This window comes from Triturus cristatus, chromosome 11, assembly GCF_964204655.1.
Source record: "Triturus cristatus chromosome 11, aTriCri1.1, whole genome shotgun sequence".
NCBI lineage: Eukaryota > Metazoa > Chordata > Amphibia > Caudata > Salamandridae > Triturus > Triturus cristatus.
This window is the reverse complement of record NC_140594.1, coordinates 990,302,161-990,324,946: the sequence shown is the minus strand read 5'-3', so window position 1 is coordinate 990,324,946 and position 22,786 is coordinate 990,302,161. Positions and strand designations below refer to the sequence as shown.

The window sequence follows — 22,786 nt, the reverse complement described above, 5'->3', positions numbered from 1 at the left end:
TCGGATGGAGCCTAAAACAGGTAAACTGCCACCAACAGACTTGCAAAGAGGGCTGAAAGGAAGAGTGGTGTACTTACCTTTGGATTTTAAGGAAAACATTGAAACTATTGCTGGAGAGAAAGAGGAAGATGAGGCAGTAGTTATTTTAGTAAATGGTGTACCAACAAGGAGTCGGAAAATATGGCAAGAATTTGTGGATGTTAATAAAGTTGAAAAGGCTACCTTATATCTTATAGAGAACAATATTTATTACAAAAATGTAAATGTGGATGAACAGGTAATACGTTTAGAAGATGATTTTGAAATTTCAAGTGGTAAAATAGAGAAAGTGGACAAGTCAAGAACTGAAGAGATTTATGAACATTATACAATATGTCCTTTGCATTCAAAAGAAGTGATAGGAAGTAGCATTGAGTTATTTCAAATGAAAAAAGCACAGGGAACTCCAATGAGTGTATGGGAGAAAAGCTTGGAAGCTCGTTGTTTTCCACAGTTGTTTCCTACTGGAGAAGGTGGACGATATGATGACCGACCTGTATGGATTCCAGCTTCAGAATATCGGTCAACAAGATTATATTCTGAAGATCCTAGATTTCGACAGTGCATTCCATACATATTTCACCTTTTGTTTGAAAGTGATCTGTCTTCTCTCTCGTATGCAGTGAATCATATACTTAAAACTGGAGTTCATGAATCACTTCTTTGTGCGAAAGAATTTGTGGAGAAAGTTCAAGAAACAGATGAAAATTTAGAAGCACAGTTAATCCAATCCAATCCAAACAGCTTTATTCGACAGAAGTCATAAAAGCGAGACAAAACAAGTACAGGTACAAAATACACAAATAATTTAACAAGAATCAGTGTAAAAGCGAAACTACTTAAAATATTTACAAGTTTTAAAAAGCATATAATAAAAAGATCATTGGGTAAAACATACCAGAGGTCTGACTTTACTATCTGATACTCTTAGCTCTTATAATCCATGCCCACCCCAGAAATTTGGCAACCCCCACAACAATTACCGGGTCAGTGCAGGTGCGAAGGAGCCTTCCTGCTTCAACACTCTGTCTAGTGCCCAATAGTAGGCAAACGGGTTTCAACCACACACGCCTCGGGGCCGAGTAAGCAGGGCATACAAAAAACATATGGGCTAATGTTTCCACCTGGGATTTGCAAAAGGGACATAAATTACTTTTCTGGGGTTCCCACTGGGCTACAAATGAATTTAAGGGCAACGCTCCCACCCGCATCTGGAAAAACAATTTCCTATCAAGAACTTTAGTTACAAGATCCCAAAAGTGTTCTAGCCTAGGGACGAGTTTGATGTTCATAAATTCGTCCGAAAGCGAAAAGGGTTTAGTGGCAGAGAGTACCTTTGTGTTTACCAGCTCCCAGTATTTCTCCTTCAAGAGAGCTTTAGATGGAAAAATAGCTGCTGTAGGGTTATCCCAAAGTTCGCTCAACCCCAAAGCCTCAAGGGATTTTCTAGTTTCGTTAAGCCAAGCAATCTTCCGGGAGCCCACCATCGCCAATATGTCAAGAAAACCCTCTGCATACTCTGCCAACGCCGGAGTGGTCCATAGGCGACGCCAATAAAGGATAGGTCGAAGCCTGGCTACATCAGCTATAGAGTTCTTCCCAAGGTCATACCTTAGGGGGACTAAAGGTGTGCTCTGCGGGAGGGAGGTGATACTGCGCAAGAACTTGTTTTCCGAGATGGTTAAGGAAGACAGGTTCTCGTACCCCCACAGTTCCGCACCATAAAGTGCCGAGCTCACCGCTTTGGCACTATAGACCTGTAACACGGGTCTAATGGGCTTCGAAGGAGACTTTTTAAATTCAGCAGCTAGTACACCAGCTAACTGCCTGTGTTTTAGAGTAGTCAGATCTCTCTGTAACTTCCATGCAAAGTTATTTTGAATATTAACTCCAAGATAATTAAAAGCCTGCACTTGATCTAGTGGATTGTTAAACAAAACAAATTGATTTTTAAAAGATTTGTGAGGCCTGAATGTCATAAGCTTGGTTTTTTTAATATTGACCTCCAGGCCACGATCAACACAAAAGGACTCAAAAATATTTAATGAACGCTGAAGGCCGCCAGGTGTCTTAGCAATTAAAAGTGTGTCGTCAGCGAACATTAAAATTGGGACCTTAGTGTTGCCAAGAACGGGAGCGTTAATCAATTTGATGGCATGTCAACGTGGAACAAATGAGTATTGGTATGGTCGTCATGGAGAACTCAAGTGTATGTTACGGAACTTAGGTACACCAACATGGTTTGTCACAATTAGCTGTGCAGAGTATGCATGGGAAGATTTGCTTGAGTTTTTAAGAGAAGCAAATTCTAATATAAAAAATGTTGAAATAAAGTCTCCTGGTGAACTGTGTTTATTTGATCCTGTAAATGTGTGCAGATATTTTAATCATAAGTTTCAAGGTATGATGTCTTTTATCTGTAAGAAAAAGTATCCACCTCTTGGAGAAGTTACCGATTTCTTTTAGAGAAAGGAGTACCAGGCAAGAGGTGCACCTCATATACATATGCTACTATGGGTCAAGGATGCACCTAAATTTGGAACTGATTCTGATGAAACAGTATTGTCTTTCATAGAACAGTATATGACATGTGAGATTCCAAGAGAAGGATGAGATAGAAGCTTGAGACAGCAAGTTTTACATTTCCAAAGTCACCGTAGTAGAAAGTACTGCAGAAGAAAATACAAGTCTAAAGGAATATTTTACACCAAATGTCGGTTTGTTTTTCCCTGTCCAGTCATTTGTAAAGGAAGTGTAAATTCTTTTTTTTCTTCTGTGAGGCACACAATAACTCGGAAATCTCCAAAGAATACCTACAACTTAAAAAGAACAGAAGTGTCAAAGTGTATCAATGACACAATCCAGTCATTTTAAAAATGTGGAATGCAAACATGGACATCTAGTATGTTGCGGATAACTCAATTGCTGTTGCACTTTATGTTACATTGTACATAACAAGATCTGAAAAAACAGAGATGAAACAAATGTGAGAAGAAATTGCACAAGAGAATAGTCTTAGCAAAAAATTGTACAGCTTTAGTTTGAAAATGCTTTCTCACCAAGAAATTGAATCGTATGAATGTTCAGACCGCTTGTGTTCTTCAAGTTTATATTCAAAGTCAAGAGGAATCATTTGGGTAAGTTTGGGTCTTGCCTGCAAACAAAATAGAGTGTTGAAATCATTGGAAGAAATTGAACAATTAGCAGCAAATGAGCCAGATAGTACAGACATTCTTAAAACAAATATGTTGGACACATACTATCCGAAAAGTCAACATCTGGAACAGCTATGTCTATAAGAAGTACTTCAACATTACAGCTTCAAATGAAATGTTAAAGAGAATTTAAAAGAAGGAAAGTTTGCAGTAGTTGGATGTCATGGTTGTTTAGTAAAAGATGCAAAGGGTAATCTTATAAACCACAAGAAACTTAGTTGTGAAACTCCAGATAAGCGAGAATTTTACTATTTAGCACTTCTGCAGCTGTTTAAACCATGGCGTGTCAAAAGTGAATTACTTGGAGAGTTTGACTGCTATGAAGATTCTTTTAATGCTTGTAAAGATAGCATTCGATGTCCAATTTTGGGCATGGTTGCTCCTCGTGGGGGTGGCGCTGCAGTGCCTCACGGGCCCTTAGTTAGGGGCTCTCTGGTGGAGTTCATTAAGGAGTTGCCGCATTTGTGAGTGAGGGTGTGTGGGAGAAGGTAATGCCTACTACCAAGAGTGGATGTCGTGATTCAGATGGTGATGTGGGCTGGTTGCCACAGGCGGGGGTTAGGAAAGAGTTAGGCACTTAGCTGGTTGCACAGAGGCTGCAAGAGAACTAATAAATGATAAAACTAGCGATGCGTGGCTAACTCGACTTACTCTGATCGACTTGTTAATACACCACACGGGTTGAGAGAAGTGGGACTTTTATTTGGTCTTGTTTCCCCTCTCTAAACAGCACTACCGTGCATCTCCATCCCCGTGAATTTTTTAGCTTGGACCAGGGACCTCCTGATTAAAAGACTTTAGGTCCCTGTTTCAGTTTTAAACCTGCACTCACTAGCACTTACCTACCCACACACCCTCACTCACAAATGCGGCAACTCCTTAAAAGAACTCCACCAGAGAGCCCCTAACTAAGGGCCCGTGAGGGACTGCAGCGCCACCCCCACGAGGAGCAACCGTGCCCAATGATGATGCTATACATCCGCAAGGGTGTGTGAGGGCACACAGTACCATCACAGGAGTATCCTCTCCTCACTCAGCACACTCACCCTACCTTTGGAGATATTCCCCGCTATACACAGCTTATCTGTCGGCTGTTACTTCCCTCTCATATTATAGGAACTGTAACCATCCATTGAAACAATATATGACTTTTAGGAGCACTGGTTCAGGACCTCTCTATAACTGCTCCTAGTCCCTCCCTTTTGATATTGTGAATGATGAAGTTGAACAGTAAAAGACTATTATAGCTGAAATAGCTCATGAAAGTTCTCAAAATAGTCAAAGAAGTGGTGCATGTAGTCAAGATCCTCTTGGAAAACCAATGCTGGAAAATGAAGCAGCAATTGCTATGCATGAAGTCGAAATTGCAATGCAACAAGCACAAGAGGAGAATATATTATTGAAAAAGTTAGAAGAACAAGTAAATGTTGAACAGAAAGAAATATATGTGCAAGTGAGAGAACGGATAGAACATGGTTTGTTGCATGAAAAAAAAGAATGTCTGTGTTCATCTTTTAAACCTCTTCTGATGTACATCAGTGGTCAAGCTGGGACTGGTAAACGTTTTTTAATTAACATTTTGACCAGTTATCTTAAAAAAACTACTGGTTCATATTTATGTTGTGTGGTAGCAGTTCCAACTGGATTAGCTGCACACAATGTTAAAGGAGTTACTTTGCATAGATTATTGATGTTACCAGTGAAGCATGACAATAAATTACAATATCAGAAGTTGTCTGGAGAAGCTTCTTATGAAGTGTCAAGAGTGCTAAAGAAAATGAAACTTTTAATGATTGATGAGGTGAGCATGGTCTCAAACTTAATGCTTGCTTTTGTACTCTTAAGAATGGCAATAGGTATTAAAAACAGATTACGACATTCTCTTTGGGGAAAACATTTAATTGTATTTGAAGATCTGCTACAACTAACCTCTGTAAAAGGAGAACCAGTATTTAAAACTCTTCTACAAGAAGTCTTTGGAAAGTATTGGAAATGTGAATCTGTGGTTACATTTTGAATATAAAGAACTCACTCAGAATATGCGACAAGCAATAGATGAAGTTTATGGAAATATTCTAAAAGATGTAAGAATTGGTGTTCTAAGCAAACATGGTAAACAAGCTTTTCAAAGTCGTCTACTAAAGAACTTGTTTACAAATGAAAACACACCAGCAGAAGTAATGTACAAGAAAATGAAAGAAAAAAGTCTATAGTTTGCTTAATGCCTACAGTGGAAGAGTGTTATACATTTAATAGAGAACTTATGAAATTGGAAAATCAAGAAATAGTTCACATTGAAGCTATTGATAAAATAGAGTATCAAGGAATAACAATTGTTCTTTGAGAAAAACTACAGACTAAATTGGATTCTTTAGAAAAGTCTGTATCAAAAACTGCTGGCTTAGAAAAACATTTAAATGTATATTTAAACTGTCGGGTAATTTTGAAGCGTAATCTGAATGTAGAAGAAGGTTTAGTAAATGCAGCAATGGGGAAAGTTGTTGATTTTGTGAAATATCAAAATAGAAATGGAATTGAATTTTTGAAAGTTAAATTTGATCAGATTGCAGAGGTAAGACAGATTGCACGTTCTGCCGCACGTTTTTTGCTTGTAAAAGACTATGGGGCAAATTTATGAGCCCCTTGCGCCACTTTTGCGTCACTTTTCCCATGTTAAAAGTGACGCAAAAGTGGCGCAAGGGGCTCATAAATCTGCCCCTATGTTCATAGAAAACAGTTTCCCTTCTGTTTAGCATATGCAATAACTATTCACAAATCACAAGGTTTAAGTGTAGATAATGCTTTGGTAAATGTTGGAAAAAATGTGTTTAAAGAGGGATTGGTATATGTGGCATTATCTCGAGTTAGAACGTTGTCTGGTTTGCATTTAATTGATTTTGATGAGAACAAGGTTAGTGCCGATGTTAATTGTGTAAGAGAATATAATCGTTTGAGAAGGCTTTATGCTCCCCATTTAGGTGAACATCCTATTTATGAGAAATGTGTTGTGTGTTCAAAACGCAAATATGTTGAAGAGTTAACAATGGTTGAAAAGCAGAAAGAAAATCAACAGAAAAGAAAAGATGTAAAGAAGCAGAATATGCAAACAAATGATGATGTTGTTGGATACCAATGAGTAAATGCTTCTGGTGTCAACTGCTATGGTATTGTCATTCTAAATGTTATATTTTATCTTGAAGATGTTTGTGGTGAAATTATGGAAGTCAGGAAAAAACTTTATGTTCTGGACTCTACACTTTATTTCAAGAATTGAGAACTAATAGAAATAAGATTCATTCTGCTTCTGGTATTCGCCAACTATTAGATACATGTACTGGATCTTTAACTTTCAGTGCTAATATACAGCAAGATGCACAAGAATTTCTGATGGTTATGCTTGGAGTACTAGAAGATGAAGGAATTTAGATTGAGAGTTTATTTGGACTCAGTTACAATAACGCGGACGGCTTGTCGTACTGCGTCTGTGAGTCGAGCGGACGTGCCGCAGCTGGCCCTCTGCGAGCCTGGGTGCGAACTGTTTATAACTCACACTACATAAGCATTGAAAAACCATTTTGTTACTCAGTGCGTCAGCTGGCATTTGTCCGAGGCATTTGTGAAAACATATCGGAGTTCTTTCTGTGATATATACCCCTTTGACGCTGCCTCTCCCCACATCAGTAGGTAATGCACCCTCTTCCCACATTACCATCATACACCCAACAACCTTCTTGGGCCTGGAAGTGTCCCTGTTCGGTTGGACAAAGAAGAATCTTAGTCATGTATAGATTTACATATAAAAAAATGTATTTAAAGAAAAGAACAACAAATAGACTGAAGGGAGTCTGGTGCTGTGGTCGCTGCCACGAAGTTGGGGTCACTGCCATTCAGGACTCAGGACACAGTTACACAAGTGGGATTGGCATACCGAAATATGCGTCATTGATCGAAGAGAGTGTGGTGCTGTGGTTGGTGCCACGGACTTGGGGTCACTGCCATTCAGGACTCAGGACACAGTTGCACATGTGGGATCGGCTTGTGTTAAAGAGGGTTAGTGGCACCAGAAGTATTGAGACTGTATGAGCCAGTGATGATGCTAGGTGTGGACGGGCCGCACTGGGAGCAATGTGTCTTGGCTACTGCGTCATGTGGAATCAGGACTCTATCTAAATTGTGAGGTGTGCTGACTGTAGTGTAGGCCAGAGGTAGCGGTGAGCAAAGGCCCACAGCCACATGCATATGTTGGTGGCCCAACCGGCCTGCGTAGTGGAAGTTCAGTGGCACCACGTGTCGCCGGCCTTCCATATGCAAATACCCCTCACTAATGGAAGGGAGTGTGGTGCTGTGGTCTCTGTTACGAAGTTCGGGTCACTGACGTTCAGGACTCATGACACAGTTACACATGTGGGATCGGTTTGTGTTGAACAGGGTTAGTGGCACCACCTGCTGTTGTCCTTGCATATGGAAGTATGCCTCACTGATGAGAGGGAGTCTGGTGCTGTGGTCACTGCCCCAGACTTGGGGTGACTGCCATTCAGGACTCAGGACACAGTTACACATGTGGGATCGGCTTGTGTTAATGAGGGTTAGTGGAACTACGTGTCGCCGGCCTTGCATATGGAAATATGCCTCACTGATCAGAGGGAGTCTGGTGCTGTGGTCACTGCCACGGACTTGGGGTGACTGCTGTTCAGGATTCAGGACACAGTTACACATGTGGGATCAGCTTGTGTTAAAGAGGGTTAGTGGGACTACGTGTCGCCGGCATTGCATATGCAAATATGTCTAACTGATCAAAGAGTATGCTGCTGTGGTCACTGCCACAGACTTGGGGTCACTGCCATTCAGGACTCAGGACACAGTTACACATGTGGGATCAGCTTGTGTTAAAGAGGGTTAGTGGGACTACGTGTCGCCGGCCTTGCATATCGAAATATGCCTCACTGATCGAAGGGAGTCTGGTGCTGTGGTCGCTGCCATGGACTTGGGGTCACTACCATTCAGGACTCAGGACACAGTTACACATGTGGGATTGGCTTGTTTTGGACAGTGTTAGTTGGCACCACGTGTCCAAAATTCAAATTGTGAGGTCTGCTGCCGGCAGTGTAGACTGCTGAGTGTTCATTTGTACTTGAAAATGAATTTGGTCATTGTACTAAAGCTATAACTGATATAAAAAATGTTCAAGAAGAAAGGATACTAAAAGGATATTATGTAGATTTGAGGCCTGTAATAGTTTCTTGCCTAGTGCACTCTGTAGTTAATGAATGAAGAAATAATTTCCATTGTGAGCCCTACTGAGTGCAGTGTAGGCGTAAGATGAAAAGATGAAATAAGTATAGAATACATTGACAAAGTGTTGTATTTTCTAAGTACAATCTTGTTAGAAATTAGCATCTAAAATTGGAATTGCGAGCTGAACTGCCTGTCGTGTAGACTGCTATTCCATGTTAGTTTGCATTTGAAGATTAATTTGGTCATTGTAGTAAAGCTATAACTGATATAAAAAAAACAATTCTTGAAGCGAGGATACTAAAAGGATAATATGTATGGTGTAGGAATGTGATAGTTAGTTGCCTACTGGAGTCTGTAGTTGCATTTGGAAATGCCCCTCACTGATCAAAGGGAGTGTGGTGCTGTGGTCCCTGCCAGAGACTTGGGGTGACTGCTATTCAGGACTCAGGACACAGTTACACATGTGGGATCGGCTTGTGTTAAAGAGGGTTAGTGGGACTACGTGTTGCCGGCCTTGCATATCGAAATATGCCTCACTGATCAAAGAGTATGCTGCTGTGGTCACTGCCACGGACTTGGGGTCACTGCCTTTCAGGACTCAGGACACAGTTACACATGTGGGATCAGCTTGTGTTAAAGAGGGTTAGTGGGACTACGTGTCGCAGGCCTTGCATATCGAAATATGCCTCACTGATCGAAGGGAGTCTGGTGCTGTGGTCGCTGCCATGGACTTGGGGTCACTGCCATTCAGGACTCAGGACACAGTTACACATGTGGGATTGGCTTGTTTTGGACAGTGTTAGTTGGCACCACGTGTCCAAAATTCAAATTGTGAGGTCTGCTGCCGGCAGTGTAGACTGCTGAGTGTTCATTTGTACTTGAAAATGAATTTGGTCATTGTACTAAAGCTATAACTGATATAAAAAATGTTCAAGAAGAAAGGATACTAAAAGGATATTATGTAGACTTGAGGCCTGTAATAGTTACTTGCCTAGTGGACTCTGTAGTTAATGAATGAAGAAATAATTTCCATTGTGAGCCCTACTGAGTGCAGTGTAGGCGTAAGATGAAAAGATGAAATAAGTATAGAATACATTGACGAAGTGTTGTATTTTCTGAGTACAATCTTGTTAGAAATTAGCATTTAAAATTGGAATTGCGAGCTGTACTGCCTGTCGTGTAGACTGCTATTCCATGTTAGTTTGCATATGAAGATTAATTTGGTCATTGTAGTAAAGCTATAACTGATATAAAAAAAACAATTCTTGAAGCGAGGATACTAAAAGGATAATATGTATGGTGTAGGAATGTGATAGTTGGTTGCCTACTGGAGTCTGTAGTTGCATTTGGAAATGCCCCTCACTGATCAAAGGGAGTGTGGTGCTGTGGTCGCTGCCACACACTTGGGGTGACTGCTATTCAGGACTCAGGACACAGTTACACATGTGGGATCGGCTTGTGTTAAAGAGGGTTAGTGGGACTACGTGTTGCCGGCCTTGCATATCGAAATATGCCTCACTGATCGAAGGGAGTGTGGTGCTGTGGTCGCTGCCATGGACTTGGGGTCACTGCCATTCAGGACTCAGGACACAGTTCCACATGTGGGATTGTTCCGCTTGTGTTGAACAGAGTTATTGGCACCACGTGTTGCCGCCGTTGCATATGGAAATATGCCTCACTGATCGAAGGGGAGTCTGGTGCTGTGGTTGTCTCACGGAGTTAGGGTCACTACCATTGAGGACTTAGGACACAGTTCCACATCTGGGATCGGCTTGTGTTGAAAATGGTTAGTGGCACCATTTGTCGCTGGTCTTCCACAGTGTAGACCAGAGGTAGCGGTGAGCAAGGGCCCACAGCCACATGCATACGTTGGTGGCCCCACCGGCCTGCGTAGTGCAGGTTCAGTGGCACCACGTGTCGCCGGCCTTCCATATGGAAGTACCCCTCACTGATCAAAGGGAGTCTGGTGCTGTGGTCGCTGCAATTCAGGACTCAGGACACGCTTACACATGTGGGATCGGCTTGTGTTGAACAGGGTTAGTTGGCACCACGTGTCGTCGGTCTTCCACAGTATAGGCCGGAGGCAGCGGTCAGCAAAGGCCCACAGGCAGGTGACGTTGACTTGAGCTGCACAGATTGGGAGCATGTGGTCTTCTTAACCCATTATAGTCTCTTACACAATTTGCATTGCTACTAATCTTGAATTGTGAACCGTGTAACCCCAGTGTTGGGCGGAGGCAGCGGTCAGGATGGGCGCACAGCTACGTGGCGATGATTTATGGTGCAGTGAGTTAGTAGCACCTGAAGCACACAGCGTCTGCGCACCGTGCGATGATGCGTGGTCTGGGCGGGCCGCACTGGAAGCAAAGTGTCTTGCAAACTGGACTGCGACATCTGCAATCGCCAGTGCATCTGAATTGTGAGCGCTGCTGTCCACAGTGTAGATAGAAGGCAGTAGTCGGTACAGACATAAGTCTGCGGTGCTGTGCCGCTGGGTTCACAGGGGGCTTGTGTCAAGGAGGCCCGCGGTTCTGGCGGCAGCCACATGCCACGGTGAGGGCTGCCACTGTGACAGACTCATTGGTCTTCCCTCAAGTGAACCACGCCTAGGGCCTGGCCCATTTATTCATACTGCCACGCTGGAGTGGCGTATGTTGGAGCAGCCCACTCCACTTCCGCTTCCAGGGAGGAACAACACAGCTACATGACCGAGATCTTCCCCACTGCCTGAGGTAACATGGTTGCGTTCACTGTGCACTGCACTACAAGTATCAACAGTATATCTCCACATGGAGAGGTTTGTGCCTTGCATAGTGAGGTCTGTGCAGCACATCAGCATTACACTTGGCATTGTGTGCTTTATTGTTGAAGAGTGACTTGCCTCCTTCATATATAGTTGGTTTCCACATCTCCCAACATTCAGCTATTGTGTGGCTGAGGGGCATGGTGTTTTGGGAAGGTCCGTTGTCCTGTGTTGCGCTGCCTTAGTGGTAGTAGGGGGGGGGGGTATGGGGTGGAAGGTTCTGGTGGTGGTGGCGCTGGGTGTTGTTGTCTTGTTGCGTGTCGTACCGGCATGATCAGTAGCTCTATCACGTGTTGATCTTTAGATGTGGCTGTGAGTTGGGTCCAATTCACGGAGTAGATAATCGACCTCCTTACACCAGTTTAAGGTTGATGTTAATTTGTTACTGCTAACTGGGTTTATCGCCTGCTTTTTGAATCGCATTGCAGATTTGGCTGGTCGTTGAAAATATGTGGAAGTGGTGTTTTCGTGGGGTTTTTTTGCACGGGAACACCTACTTTGCATTTCATTAGCGTTAGTTGTGTCTCTCGTTTGTGGCAAATTTGTTGGCGTAAGGTATCGATGGAAGAGTGGTGAGATTTGCAGTTTTCACCAAGTTGAGAATGGGTTGATAATTAAAAAACACAGAAAAAAAGATAGGTTTAATGAACATTATAATTAGAAATTAGCATTTAAAAAACCTTTGAAATTCACTGAAAAAACCATAGGATTCAGGCATGTTAAAGTTAGAAATTAGCATTTAAAAAACCTTAGAAATTCACAGAAAAAAACCATAGGTTTCAGGCACGTTATAGTTAGAAATTAGCATTTAAAAAACCTTTGAAATTCACCGAAAAAAACAGAGGTTTCAGGGATGTTATAGTTAGTTGGACATTTCACTAATAGAAAACCATAGAAATTCCCCTGTTATAGTTAGTTGAGCTAACTATAACTCGCGCCCCCGCACTTGACACTTGATACACCCACTCTAAAATACAGACTACAATATTCAAAACCATGAACACACCAATACCAGTTAGTACATATCCACTCACTAATTCCTAGGTCTACACATACATCCATTCATTCACCCATACAGTCACTCATACATACAGTCAGCCATCAATACAGCATTATCATATCCAGTCACATATCTATACAGACACTCACACACCACCTCTCATTCATAGAGTTATTCACACACCTAATCAGTAATGGAAATAATCAATCACACGTTCATTTACTCACCTGTACAGTTATACACATACCACGTCACTTATTTAAACATATACTAACACATACTTACACTCTAATACAATAACTAATACAAGCACACTGATCCAGACAGGCACTCTCACAATCACTCACTCTCACATCTAGTCATTTATACAGTCCAACACTCATATATACTGCCTTTCACATATGGAGATACTCACACATGTACCACTGAGGCATCCATTTACTCACCAAGACACTCATACACACACTCACCAAGCCATACGGCCCTTCACAGATACAGACTTGAACACATATATCCAGTGAATTATCCACTCACACATCTATGCACAGAGTCACCCCCCCCCACTGGCACAGACACTCAGGCACCCATACAGGTACTCAGACAAGCAATCAATAGCTCATATAGATCCTCATTTAGTAGCTAACCAAACCATGGAACTGCTTACACACCAACTGACAACCTCAACTGTGTGAATGTCTATATCAGTCGCTAAAACATGAATTAAGCAAGACACAATTAATCACTCACTTATACAGTCATTTGAGATGTCATCAGTGATGTCACTGACCATGTCATGAATGATGTAATATGTGACGTCATCAGCAATGCATTGCGGGGGCACGAGTTATAGTTAGCTCAACTAACTATAACAGGGGAATTTCTATGGTTTTCTATGAGTGAAATGTCCAAATAAATATAACATCCCTGAAACCTATGGTTTTTTCAGTGAATTTAAAAGGTTTTTTAAATGCTAATTTCTAACTATAACGTGCCTGAAACCTATGTTTTTTTTCAGTGAATATATATATAGATTAACATAAAATGTGTAGGTATATATAGTTTTAAAAAGTAAAAATTACATTTTTTATTTAAAAGCTATTTGCTAAGGGGGTTCTATTTGAAGTCCCTGCTGCCGTTATGGAAAGGGCTGCAGTACCAGTGCTGGCCATATGTAATGTTGGACTTATTCCAGGGTCCTTTCAGGCTGTAGTAGCTTTACACATGTAAATTTGGCTCTTGACCTGACGTAAGTCTTTATAGTAAATTTGACACTGAAATAGTGAATAGTCAAATGTAGTAAATTTACTACAACGTGTAAGAGTAAATTTATACACTTAGATTTACTCAGATGTAAATCTACTTTTGCCAAAAGACCCCTTTCTCAGTAGATCTGCGATGGATTAAAAGTGGTAAAATACACCAATCTAAGAGCCTGATTAGGATGGCGGTCAGACTGCCATCCCTTCAGAAACGAGAACTCCCGACTTGTAAATTGCAATGTGACCACCTTCAAGGCGGTCGCAAAGTCAATTTTTTGTATTGCGGCGTGTGCTGCAGGTCCCATGTCTGAGGGCCAGAGGGTAAGGGGGCCCGCTACGGGCCCCCAATGTCCCTTTCCACCTGCCTTTTCATGACGCATAAACCGCCATGAAACAGCCGTCAGGAAGGGACGTCTTAATCCCTATGGCGCTGCCTGGCAGGCACCACCACCATTTTAGGGATTGCGGCTCCCTCGGATGCGATGCAGTGGGTCTTTATGACCATCATCCATCCGCCCGCCATATTATATGGCGGGAAGTAAACAGTGTTAAGATTGCGGTGGAACTGCCACTAATGGGCTGTCGATGGCAGTCTTACCGTCATCGTTATCAGCCCCTAAGTTCCCAAAGGTGACATGAACTTAACAGTATTTACAGCATAGCAATACACCACAGTAAAGTATCTTAAAAGAATGCCAAAATTTACACTACACATGTGTGAGATTAGGAAAATAGACTCAAATCAGCATTTGTGGGTCAGCGTGTGTAATGTATGTATGAGACAACAGTGATGTTTATGAATAGTGAAACCATTGTAACTTTGCCTGTGCCTTGGCATACTTTATTACTTGTGTGGCTTCCACATGTAAATCTCTAAAATTGTGAATCAGCAGTCGGGGGCTGAGTCACAAAATTGGCTAGAGTTTGAGCTGTGTTTAAGGCTGTCTGGATTAGGAGATACAGTGACTACTTTAAAAATATAATTTACGGAAAATTATAAACAGAAACATTACAATGACAGCCCCTTTTATGCTCAAGAAAGCTAGCACAGTTGAAAAACTGATGATAAATTATCTATAACAAGCCAGTGAACAACACATAGATAATCGAAGTGTACATAATGTCAGACTAAACCCTATTACAGTTAGGAACTTTAACCCTCTTTAAGCAATTAGAAGGTGGCTGACCTTGAAGCTGATTGATTGATTTTATTTTTAATTTGTTTTCTAATATTCAGTGTTCATTTGAACTGGAATATTTGAACATAGTCTCTCTTCATTTCTGTCTCTCATTTTGTTTATCATATCTTTAATCTCCACAGACGTTGAGGTCAAGAGTGTTACCACAGACATACCTCGGGTGCCCACAGGAAAACTTCCCTATTCTCTTAAAATGTCTGCAGAGGTCATATCCCCTCATGGTGTCAATCGAGTGCAGTCCAACTGTGGCCTGACCCCCCTGAAGTACCTTAAGGAGGACAAGACATCTGCCAGGGTAAGCCTCCCTCTTTACTAACTATTCATTGTATGGTGCACTATTCAAATGCTCACTAACTATGGTGGGGTGTGGTGCTGTGCTCCCAAAATACATAAATAATAAATGATATGCCATAGCAATAACCTCATCACCATCCTTTGGTCTAATTTCCACTACTGTGATGAAGGGATGGCTATTTATTGTCTTTTTTCATTATCATTTACAGTAGTACAGCCATACAACTGATCAATGAGTAACAGCAGCATTCAGCAATGGAACAAACAGAGCTCAGCCACAGACCAGATCATGTATTTTGGCTACCACATGTCTATCATATTAAATTCCACAGCACATCTACTCTTCTCCATATTATATAATAAAATGATAGCACTTGAATAGACTTGGGCTTCAAAGAGCTGGCAACAATCTACTGAGTATCTGTCACAGTGTCTTTATAATCCCAAGTTTCCAGGAAAAGCTCAACTGAAGGGTCTTCCAATCACTCTAGCAATCCAATAGATCGTATATTGTTACTTCTCGGCCTGGCATCACCATCCTTTACCCTTGCTTTCCAGGCATGTGTGGTCCCCAGCTGCTGCATGATCTTATTCCATATCCGTGGCATATTTAAAGTAATTCGCTCCTCCACCTCCTTAGTAGTTTTTGTCCCTGAAACAAGAAGATTCTTCTGTAGAGGGACAGAGTTATGTTGTGCTCAAATCTAGTGCAAGTTTTGGAAATAGCACACGTGCTGTTTTTGAGAGTAGTCTTTGACCTTTTTCCTCCCATCACAGCTGATTGTGCTGATGTTTCAGAAGTAACATACCTGTGTGCAGCTATATACTGCAGTATCTTGTTATTCTGAATGAGTATGTAAGGCTTGCCTTCAAGCATAATTGATGCTGCCACGGCTAGACACTTCAGCCATCACAGCTAGCTATGCCTGGGGAGTGTCCATCAGCAAGTCAGTCCAGAGACGCAGGCCTCTGAGAAGTATAGATGAACAGATCCCATGCCATTTACAGGTAACCGCACTGTCTGAGCGCATAAGAGAATCTCCATTCATATCTTGTTACTGTTTTGCAAGATCTCCAGTTCAGAAGCGTAGTGTCCTACGGGAGAAGGGAGGATAAAAGATACCTCAACTGAGTCTGGGTTACAACAAGGGAAAAGGGACTAGGCTGTACTCCTCAACTAAAAAGGTGGGGAGGGGACTTAACAACATTTTTTACTGTCAATGCTTGTAGTACGGGTGGAGAAACATAACCTGGGCTAGATTGTCTCCTACTTCTAGCGGTGTCGTGAGATCGCTGTTCGTAGAAGGGTGTATTTCCAGGCAAACATGTGAAACCTAGTTACGATGGCTTAGAATTCACATGGTTGGGCTCAGTGCATAATGCTAGAGACAGTTGTTCGCTGGTTAATGTATGTTCCATCTTAGGGTATTGTTATTGAGTATTCTGATGGAATACTGTCTTTTAGAGTCAATTGGAAGCTCCTATTTGGTAGTTGGAATCACATATTCTTTTTCTTTTTATATGATGGGATGGAAAAGAGGTCTTCTCTTATTTAGAATAATCAGTCTGGTTTAAGGGTGCATAAAACATATGCGAGTTACAGTAGCTTCAGTACGTGCAAGTAATTTACACCTCATATTACATAGTACCACATATTTGTAATGTTCTGTCACAGTTATCACTCACACGCATCTTTTGACCTCTTCTCTGTTTCCAAAGAAGCAGTTTTTTAGTCTTGGGCTGAAGTTTATAGTTTCACACCAGAATTAAGGCATCGACTGGTGTTGCACATTAGACATAGATCTTTCAACTTGTCAAAATGAGGGTCTTCTTACACATTAGAATGAATTACCTTCTGTAAAAATTTATTCAGCTTGAAATGTTGGGGAGTACCTTCAGTAAGCTAGTCTTACATGGACTGTTTCTCCAAGTGGGGCCATCTCTTTGACTGTTCTAGCTGTTACTTTGTTACACTGCTATCAGTATTGTCTACTGGTTTGTCTCCACTCACCCCAACACTCACACTGCTCCATCACCTTCTATCTTTCTATTTCATTGCTCTGCTGGATGGTGTACTTTTCTGTTTGGTCCTCTTCCCTGCCCATTATCTGTTTCCAGTTCTGGCCTTCAGAGAGAAAAGGGCAAAAAAGCTGCCTTACATACGGGTGACTATCTCTACTTTCCTCTCTCTGGGAGTCGTCGCTGAGCCTGCGCTCCACCTATTATCTTTTCAAGGGAATCCCTCACAGTTGTTCTCCAAGCACAAGTGGCACTCCCTTGAACTGTTCTCTGCACTTTTTTATTCTCTGCTCCTTCTTGCAGGATGTGGTTTCCTCTTGGAGGTTTCACTTCCATCTACTGCCCTTTTCTATTGACTGTACCCCCAGGTTTTGCACTGCACAATGAGGTTGCCAATTTCACCTTTACATCCTGCCCTGCCCCTTGTGGTCTGCACTGTCCTTTGCACACTGTGTTGCCACTTGAATTCTATGCATCCCAGTGAACTTTGTGCTACCATTCAGCTGTGTCCTGCACCCCTAGCTCCCTTTTGTCCACCTTGTCCATTTGCTGCCCCTTCACTTCATAGTGTCAATCCCTTATGATTTTTGTATAGTGGAAAGGAAAAATTGTTAACCACTAACCTATAACACAGGTGTGGCATGGATAGCAGCAGTGTGATCTTTTATGAAACAAGGCACAGTTACAAAGCAGGGGACAGCACTTTAGGCTTCTTTGCACACACAGCAGGGACAATGTGTACAAAAGATTAAGGGGCACATGCATCAAGCCTTTTTCCATTCGCAAGAGGGCAGATTTGCAGAATCTGCCCGTTTGGGAATGGAAAAAGGCCTTTTCAGATGCATGTAACTTTTGTCATTCGTAATTTAGGTAATCACAATTTTTTGCGATAACCTAAATTGTGAATGCATTTAGGGAATCGCAATTTGAAAATCCCTATTTGCTGATGCATGTAGCCTTTCCTCAATGCGAACTGTGCATTTAGGAAACGCTAATTACCATCAACTTCAAGTTGATGGTAGTTTGTGCATGCTTTGAAAAACGCACAAAAATCCATTTTTCAAAGTGCCATGTAGTGCACACATGCCTTTAGGGCAAGTGTGTGCTTCACATGTGCACAATTACCTGTTTTAGGGGGGTGCTTCAGGGTGGCCTTAGGCCCCTGGGCACCCTTGGATTTGCATTCGCAATTTGCGATTACCAGTTCGATTATCGCACTTTGCGAATGCATTATCATTCATTCCTATGGGCCTATATGCCCATAGGAATGAATAGAGTTACATTTGCTAATAGCGATTCGCAATTTCCGAATTTCTATTAGCTAATGTTAAGGAATCGCACATTTTATTGCGATTCCTATATGCATAGGCCTTTGTGATTACCAAATATTGCGATTCCTTAAATCGCTATTTGGTAATTGCAAATGAGAAGTTTGATGTATGTGCCCCAAAATGAGTATGCCATAGCAGCATGTACTGCAGTTACCCATGTGTTACGTGTTCTGAGTATTCAGGGTATAAACATGTCTAGAACCATTTTGTCAATCAAAAACATATTGGGCCTTGAAAAACGACAGACTTACTCTTACAGTTAAATTTGTGACCGCTGATTTCATACATGAATTAAAAACAGAGGGTTGTAAGTTTGATCATTCACTGCAGCATCACCTAGAGTAAGTGCTTCACATTCACTGCTAGTGTCGCACCAGCATGGCGTGCAGAGGCGCCTCACTTTTCTCATTAATACAGAATGTTTGAATATTGCTGGCTCATTTAAGGCTCTGTGGTGAAGATCCAAAAGTACACTGAAAAATGTTAGGAGAAATTGCTGCTTCTTGAGGTAAAAGTTTCACACTCAATCTCAGGCTTTTATCTCACATGTTTGAGGAAGGCATTGTATCAAAAGTCTAACCCATTTTAGCTTAGTGGACCATTAACCATGCGTATCTGTGCAATGATGTGAACTGTTTTAAAACACACTGGAAACTGTTGGAGGCTGCTCAGTTTAAATTAAGCTCCAACATGAAAAATGTTTAAATTACAAGAGAAACCCAAGGAAAGACAACTAACATTATTGGACCTCTTTATTCCTAGAACTTGTAACAGCAGAGAGTAGAAATAAGATTAGGTACATATTCAGCCTGCTGGCCAAGAAAGTGAAAGAGTCAAATGCTCTCCCCCCCTCCCGCAACATGTCTCCCTAGACCGGGCACATTCGGTGAGCCTGGTGAACACTGGTTCTTTATTAAAACTCTGATCCTCTTAGATAGCTATTTTACGAACTTTGGGGCATATTATCAAGCCAGGCGATAAAATTATCGCCGCTTTAGCGGTAGAAAACTGCCGCTAAAACTGCGATAATGGGCTAGATAATATGCTCTATGGAATTCCAATTGAAGCTCAGGTTAGATGTCCTTCACATCTAACATGGGTTTCAATTGGAATTCCATAGGGCATCTCATCAAGCAGATTATCGCCGTTTTAGCGGCAGTTTTCTGCCGCTAAAGCGGCGATAATTTTATCGCCTGGCTTGTTAATATGCCCCAAGATGTTGTGATACGTGAGTTCAGGCCGGAATGATATTCTGGCTATGAATCTCGTTGGTAGATAGCAACTGGCTACAGGCCCATAAAATGTAGGATTTCAGTTCTGTAGAGCTAACTGATTTACCATCAAAAAGACAACCAAAAGGGGTGTATATTTTTCTAAGTACTGTATCCTTATTTCTTACATCTCTGTAATACTTTCCAGATCCCCATAAAATATTTTGTCTTCTTGTTCCTTTTTCTTTCTCCAGGTATCTCTTGCAGATGACCACAAGTTTGACAAAGATGTGGAGCTCTTGATTTATTATAATGAGGTGAACAAACCCAGTGTTATTGTGGAGGCGGGGCTACCAAGTGCAGACCCAGGTTGGCCAATCAGAAAGCCTGTTCCATGAAAATCCCAGAAATACGTTTGCATGTTGGGTACCTGCTTACTCACTTGATCTGCCTCTTTCAATTCCTCCCCTTAATGTGTTTTTTGTAAAATCAAATTGAAGGATCAATCGTATTTGCCTACATTGATAGGTTTGCATGTGCATGTTTAACTTATTAAAAAAAGGTTCAAACTGTTTAAATGTTGAGATGAGAAGAAGCTGCATGTTGCCATACAATGGACTGCCAGATAGACATTTTCTAAGTTCCTGCTTTTAAAGATGTTTTCTAAGTTCCTTACTTGATCAAGAGAAAAATATCCTCATATAGACGTTGTAGTTCAACATATGGAACTAGTCTTCTGCAGCTGAGAATACTACTTTGCACAAACTTTTCTTAAAATATTCTCTATGTTTAGCAGTTAGCAACACTTCTTCAAATGGGGTTCATAGGGCTTCAACAATCAAAATTTACCTTGATTTTATATGCCAAACAATATATTCATGTTTCTGAAATTTGCCTCTTTTAAATCCCTTTTCAATGTAAAAAATACCTTTTAGGTCTGCCAAAAGGGTACTAAGATAGCAAATAAACATTTAAGAGAGCTACCTCAAGCCTGTCTGCAGGCCTAACAACAGGCTTCATGTATCAAGTGTTAAAACCACGTTCACCAGTATGTAGATTATTAGCTGTAAATTCATTCTGAGGAGGCCAAGTTCAAGGTGTGCCACTGCTATGGGTGTTTTAACGATGATACTATAGCGGGTTCCTCCACAATGTCCCCCTCTCTGTTTCTGAAAAAGCAGTGCTGTAGCCACTGCAAAGGAGGCCCTTTAATAAATAACCCAATTACTTTAAATTTGCAAAGCGTCATCAGTGGAGCAAAAAATCGAAATTCTTAATTTCAAAGAAAAATAATGGTTTGCCTTGACATTATAATTAGGGCTCCCGGTTTTATGGTATTTACTTTTTTGACATTTCCGTCTGTATTTATCCATATTTATTTTTTGTCAACTTTATCGGTATTTATCCATATTTATTAAGGGTTTTGTGAAAAAAAGAAAACTGAAACTGGTAAATTTCCACATTTATTTTACCAATAAATATGCAGTCATGTTTGAAAGCCTGCCAGGTTTCAGTGATATGAACAACCACAGAAGATAAATCAATGCACTTATATGAAAATACGCACATTTCAGTATCAGCCTTGTGCATATCTACTGCTGTTTAAGTCTCTTTACTAAAATTCCTTTCTTTTTTTACCACCCTTACCGATCAATCCTCAGTTATTGGCCTGATAGTCATGGCAAAGTGTGTTTATAATCACTTAAAAAGCACCCAATTTCCGTTTTTATTCACATTAAAAAATAAATAGACAAGAAAACAAATGGTTTCTGTCTGTATTTATCTGTAAAAATCAGTAAAAATGGAACACAGGGAGCCTTAGTTATAATACTGCTTCAAAGAATGATTTTGGCTAAACATTATCCTCCTACACGAAAAATCTGAACTGCTCTTGTGCAACCTCTAATGCGCAAATTAAATTGATCTGGCGTTTATAGTTTTTGTTTTGACTTTTTCTACATTGACTAGTAAACTTTTACTTTGAACATATTCAGACATTATTTTTGTTCTTCCGTTATGCCCCCGTTTTGCATTTCTATCTCACTTTCTTTTTTTACTTTTGCTTCTTTTCTGCCTCATTTGTGGCAGTTTGCAATCCCAGCTTCTAACATTTTAAAATGAGATTTTTTATTTTCCAAAAGGTTCCTTGATGGCATATGTAAATCTGATGTTGAATTTTTACCCAAACATCCCGGAGAGCCAGGAGCAGTCCACCTGTGGGGAGTTCATCTTTCTCATGGATCGTTCTGGAAGTATGAGTTGCTGTATGAGCAGTGAACTTGATTCGCCGCAGCGCATAGCCAGCGCAAAGGTGAGACTACAGCGATCTAGTCCTTTTATGATTCACTTTTCCTTAAATAAACCCAGTATGGCAGTGCCTCATTGACTCTCTTCCATGGGCAAGTCCTTACTAAACGGGTGTTTTTAAGCTCCAGGTTGGAACTCATGTGGGTGCCCAAGAGAATGGCACCAAAAGGCTGGTTTCTCTTTTTCAGTTGAGGCCGAGCCACAGTAAATGTTGCTCTCCTCAACTGAGTCAAAGTTGTGGCTTGGGTCAGGCAGGAGTAATCTTTGTGTTTTCTGCTAGAAAGTGCAAACTCAACGATATAGAGGAGTCTTGGAGGATTGGCCCTACTTTTCAAAAGGCTGTGCCTGTGCTGAAGCGCAAGAGGCTATAGAAAATGTCTGGTAATGCATGGAAAAAAATCCAAAACTGACTGCCATTTTCCTCCTCTTCCTCCTTCCATGACCCAACACCTTCACATAGTAAAAACTGGTTCAATGAAGAGGGGCACGAAGGCAATAACTTGATTACTTGGACCATTATGAGTGGCCTAGATTGAATAATCCCTGTTATTTCCCAACCCCCAAAATTACCTTTACCAGGGATGCCAGTAATCCCGTGAGTTGGAAATTAATGGGGATTGCATGTCTTTGGAAATAATATTCTGGAATCCTGGTCTCCGCTATCATTCAGCCGCCAAAATCTGCAAGTGAAACTTGGAAGTCTGACTGGCATGGTCGCTGTCTTCACCGGGCCCATCATAATTAATTGCCCACCCATAATAAGGGTCTGACTGGTGATCTGAATTATGTATTGCCTCTTTCTCAATATATTTGCATAGAAGAAATGAGGAAGGGATGGCAAGGGAAGGTATGTCTCCTTGACTGGCCATTAGGA

General features: G+C 41.2%; 1 protein-coding gene and 1 long non-coding RNA gene across 3 annotated transcripts in view; one reads left to right on the top strand and one right to left on the bottom strand.

Moving 5' to 3' along the window:
- Nucleotides 1–22,786, top strand: part of LOC146785792 (von Willebrand factor A domain-containing protein 5A-like) — a 541,765-nt gene that overhangs the window by 87,121 nt on the left and 431,858 nt on the right. Inside the window, exons 5-7 of the mRNA XM_085635057.1 lie at nucleotides 14,873–15,045; nucleotides 19,860–19,974; nucleotides 21,747–21,916. Of these exons, the coding sequence (XP_085491183.1) occupies nucleotides 14,873–15,045; nucleotides 19,860–19,974; nucleotides 21,747–21,916 (458 nt within the window). The remainder of the gene's footprint in view (nucleotides 1–14,872; nucleotides 15,046–19,859; nucleotides 19,975–21,746; nucleotides 21,917–22,786) is intronic.
- Nucleotides 761–22,786, bottom strand: part of LOC146785793 (uncharacterized) — a 258,212-nt gene continuing 236,186 nt past the window's right edge. The window contains exons 5-6 of one of the 2 annotated variants that reach the window (XR_014970801.1): nucleotides 3,099–3,193; nucleotides 761–3,000 (exon numbers count right to left, since the gene is read on the bottom strand). This is a non-coding gene — a long non-coding RNA (uncharacterized LOC146785793). The remainder of the gene's footprint in view (nucleotides 3,001–3,098; nucleotides 3,194–22,786) is intronic. The other variant, XR_014970800.1, reaches the window with a different exon arrangement.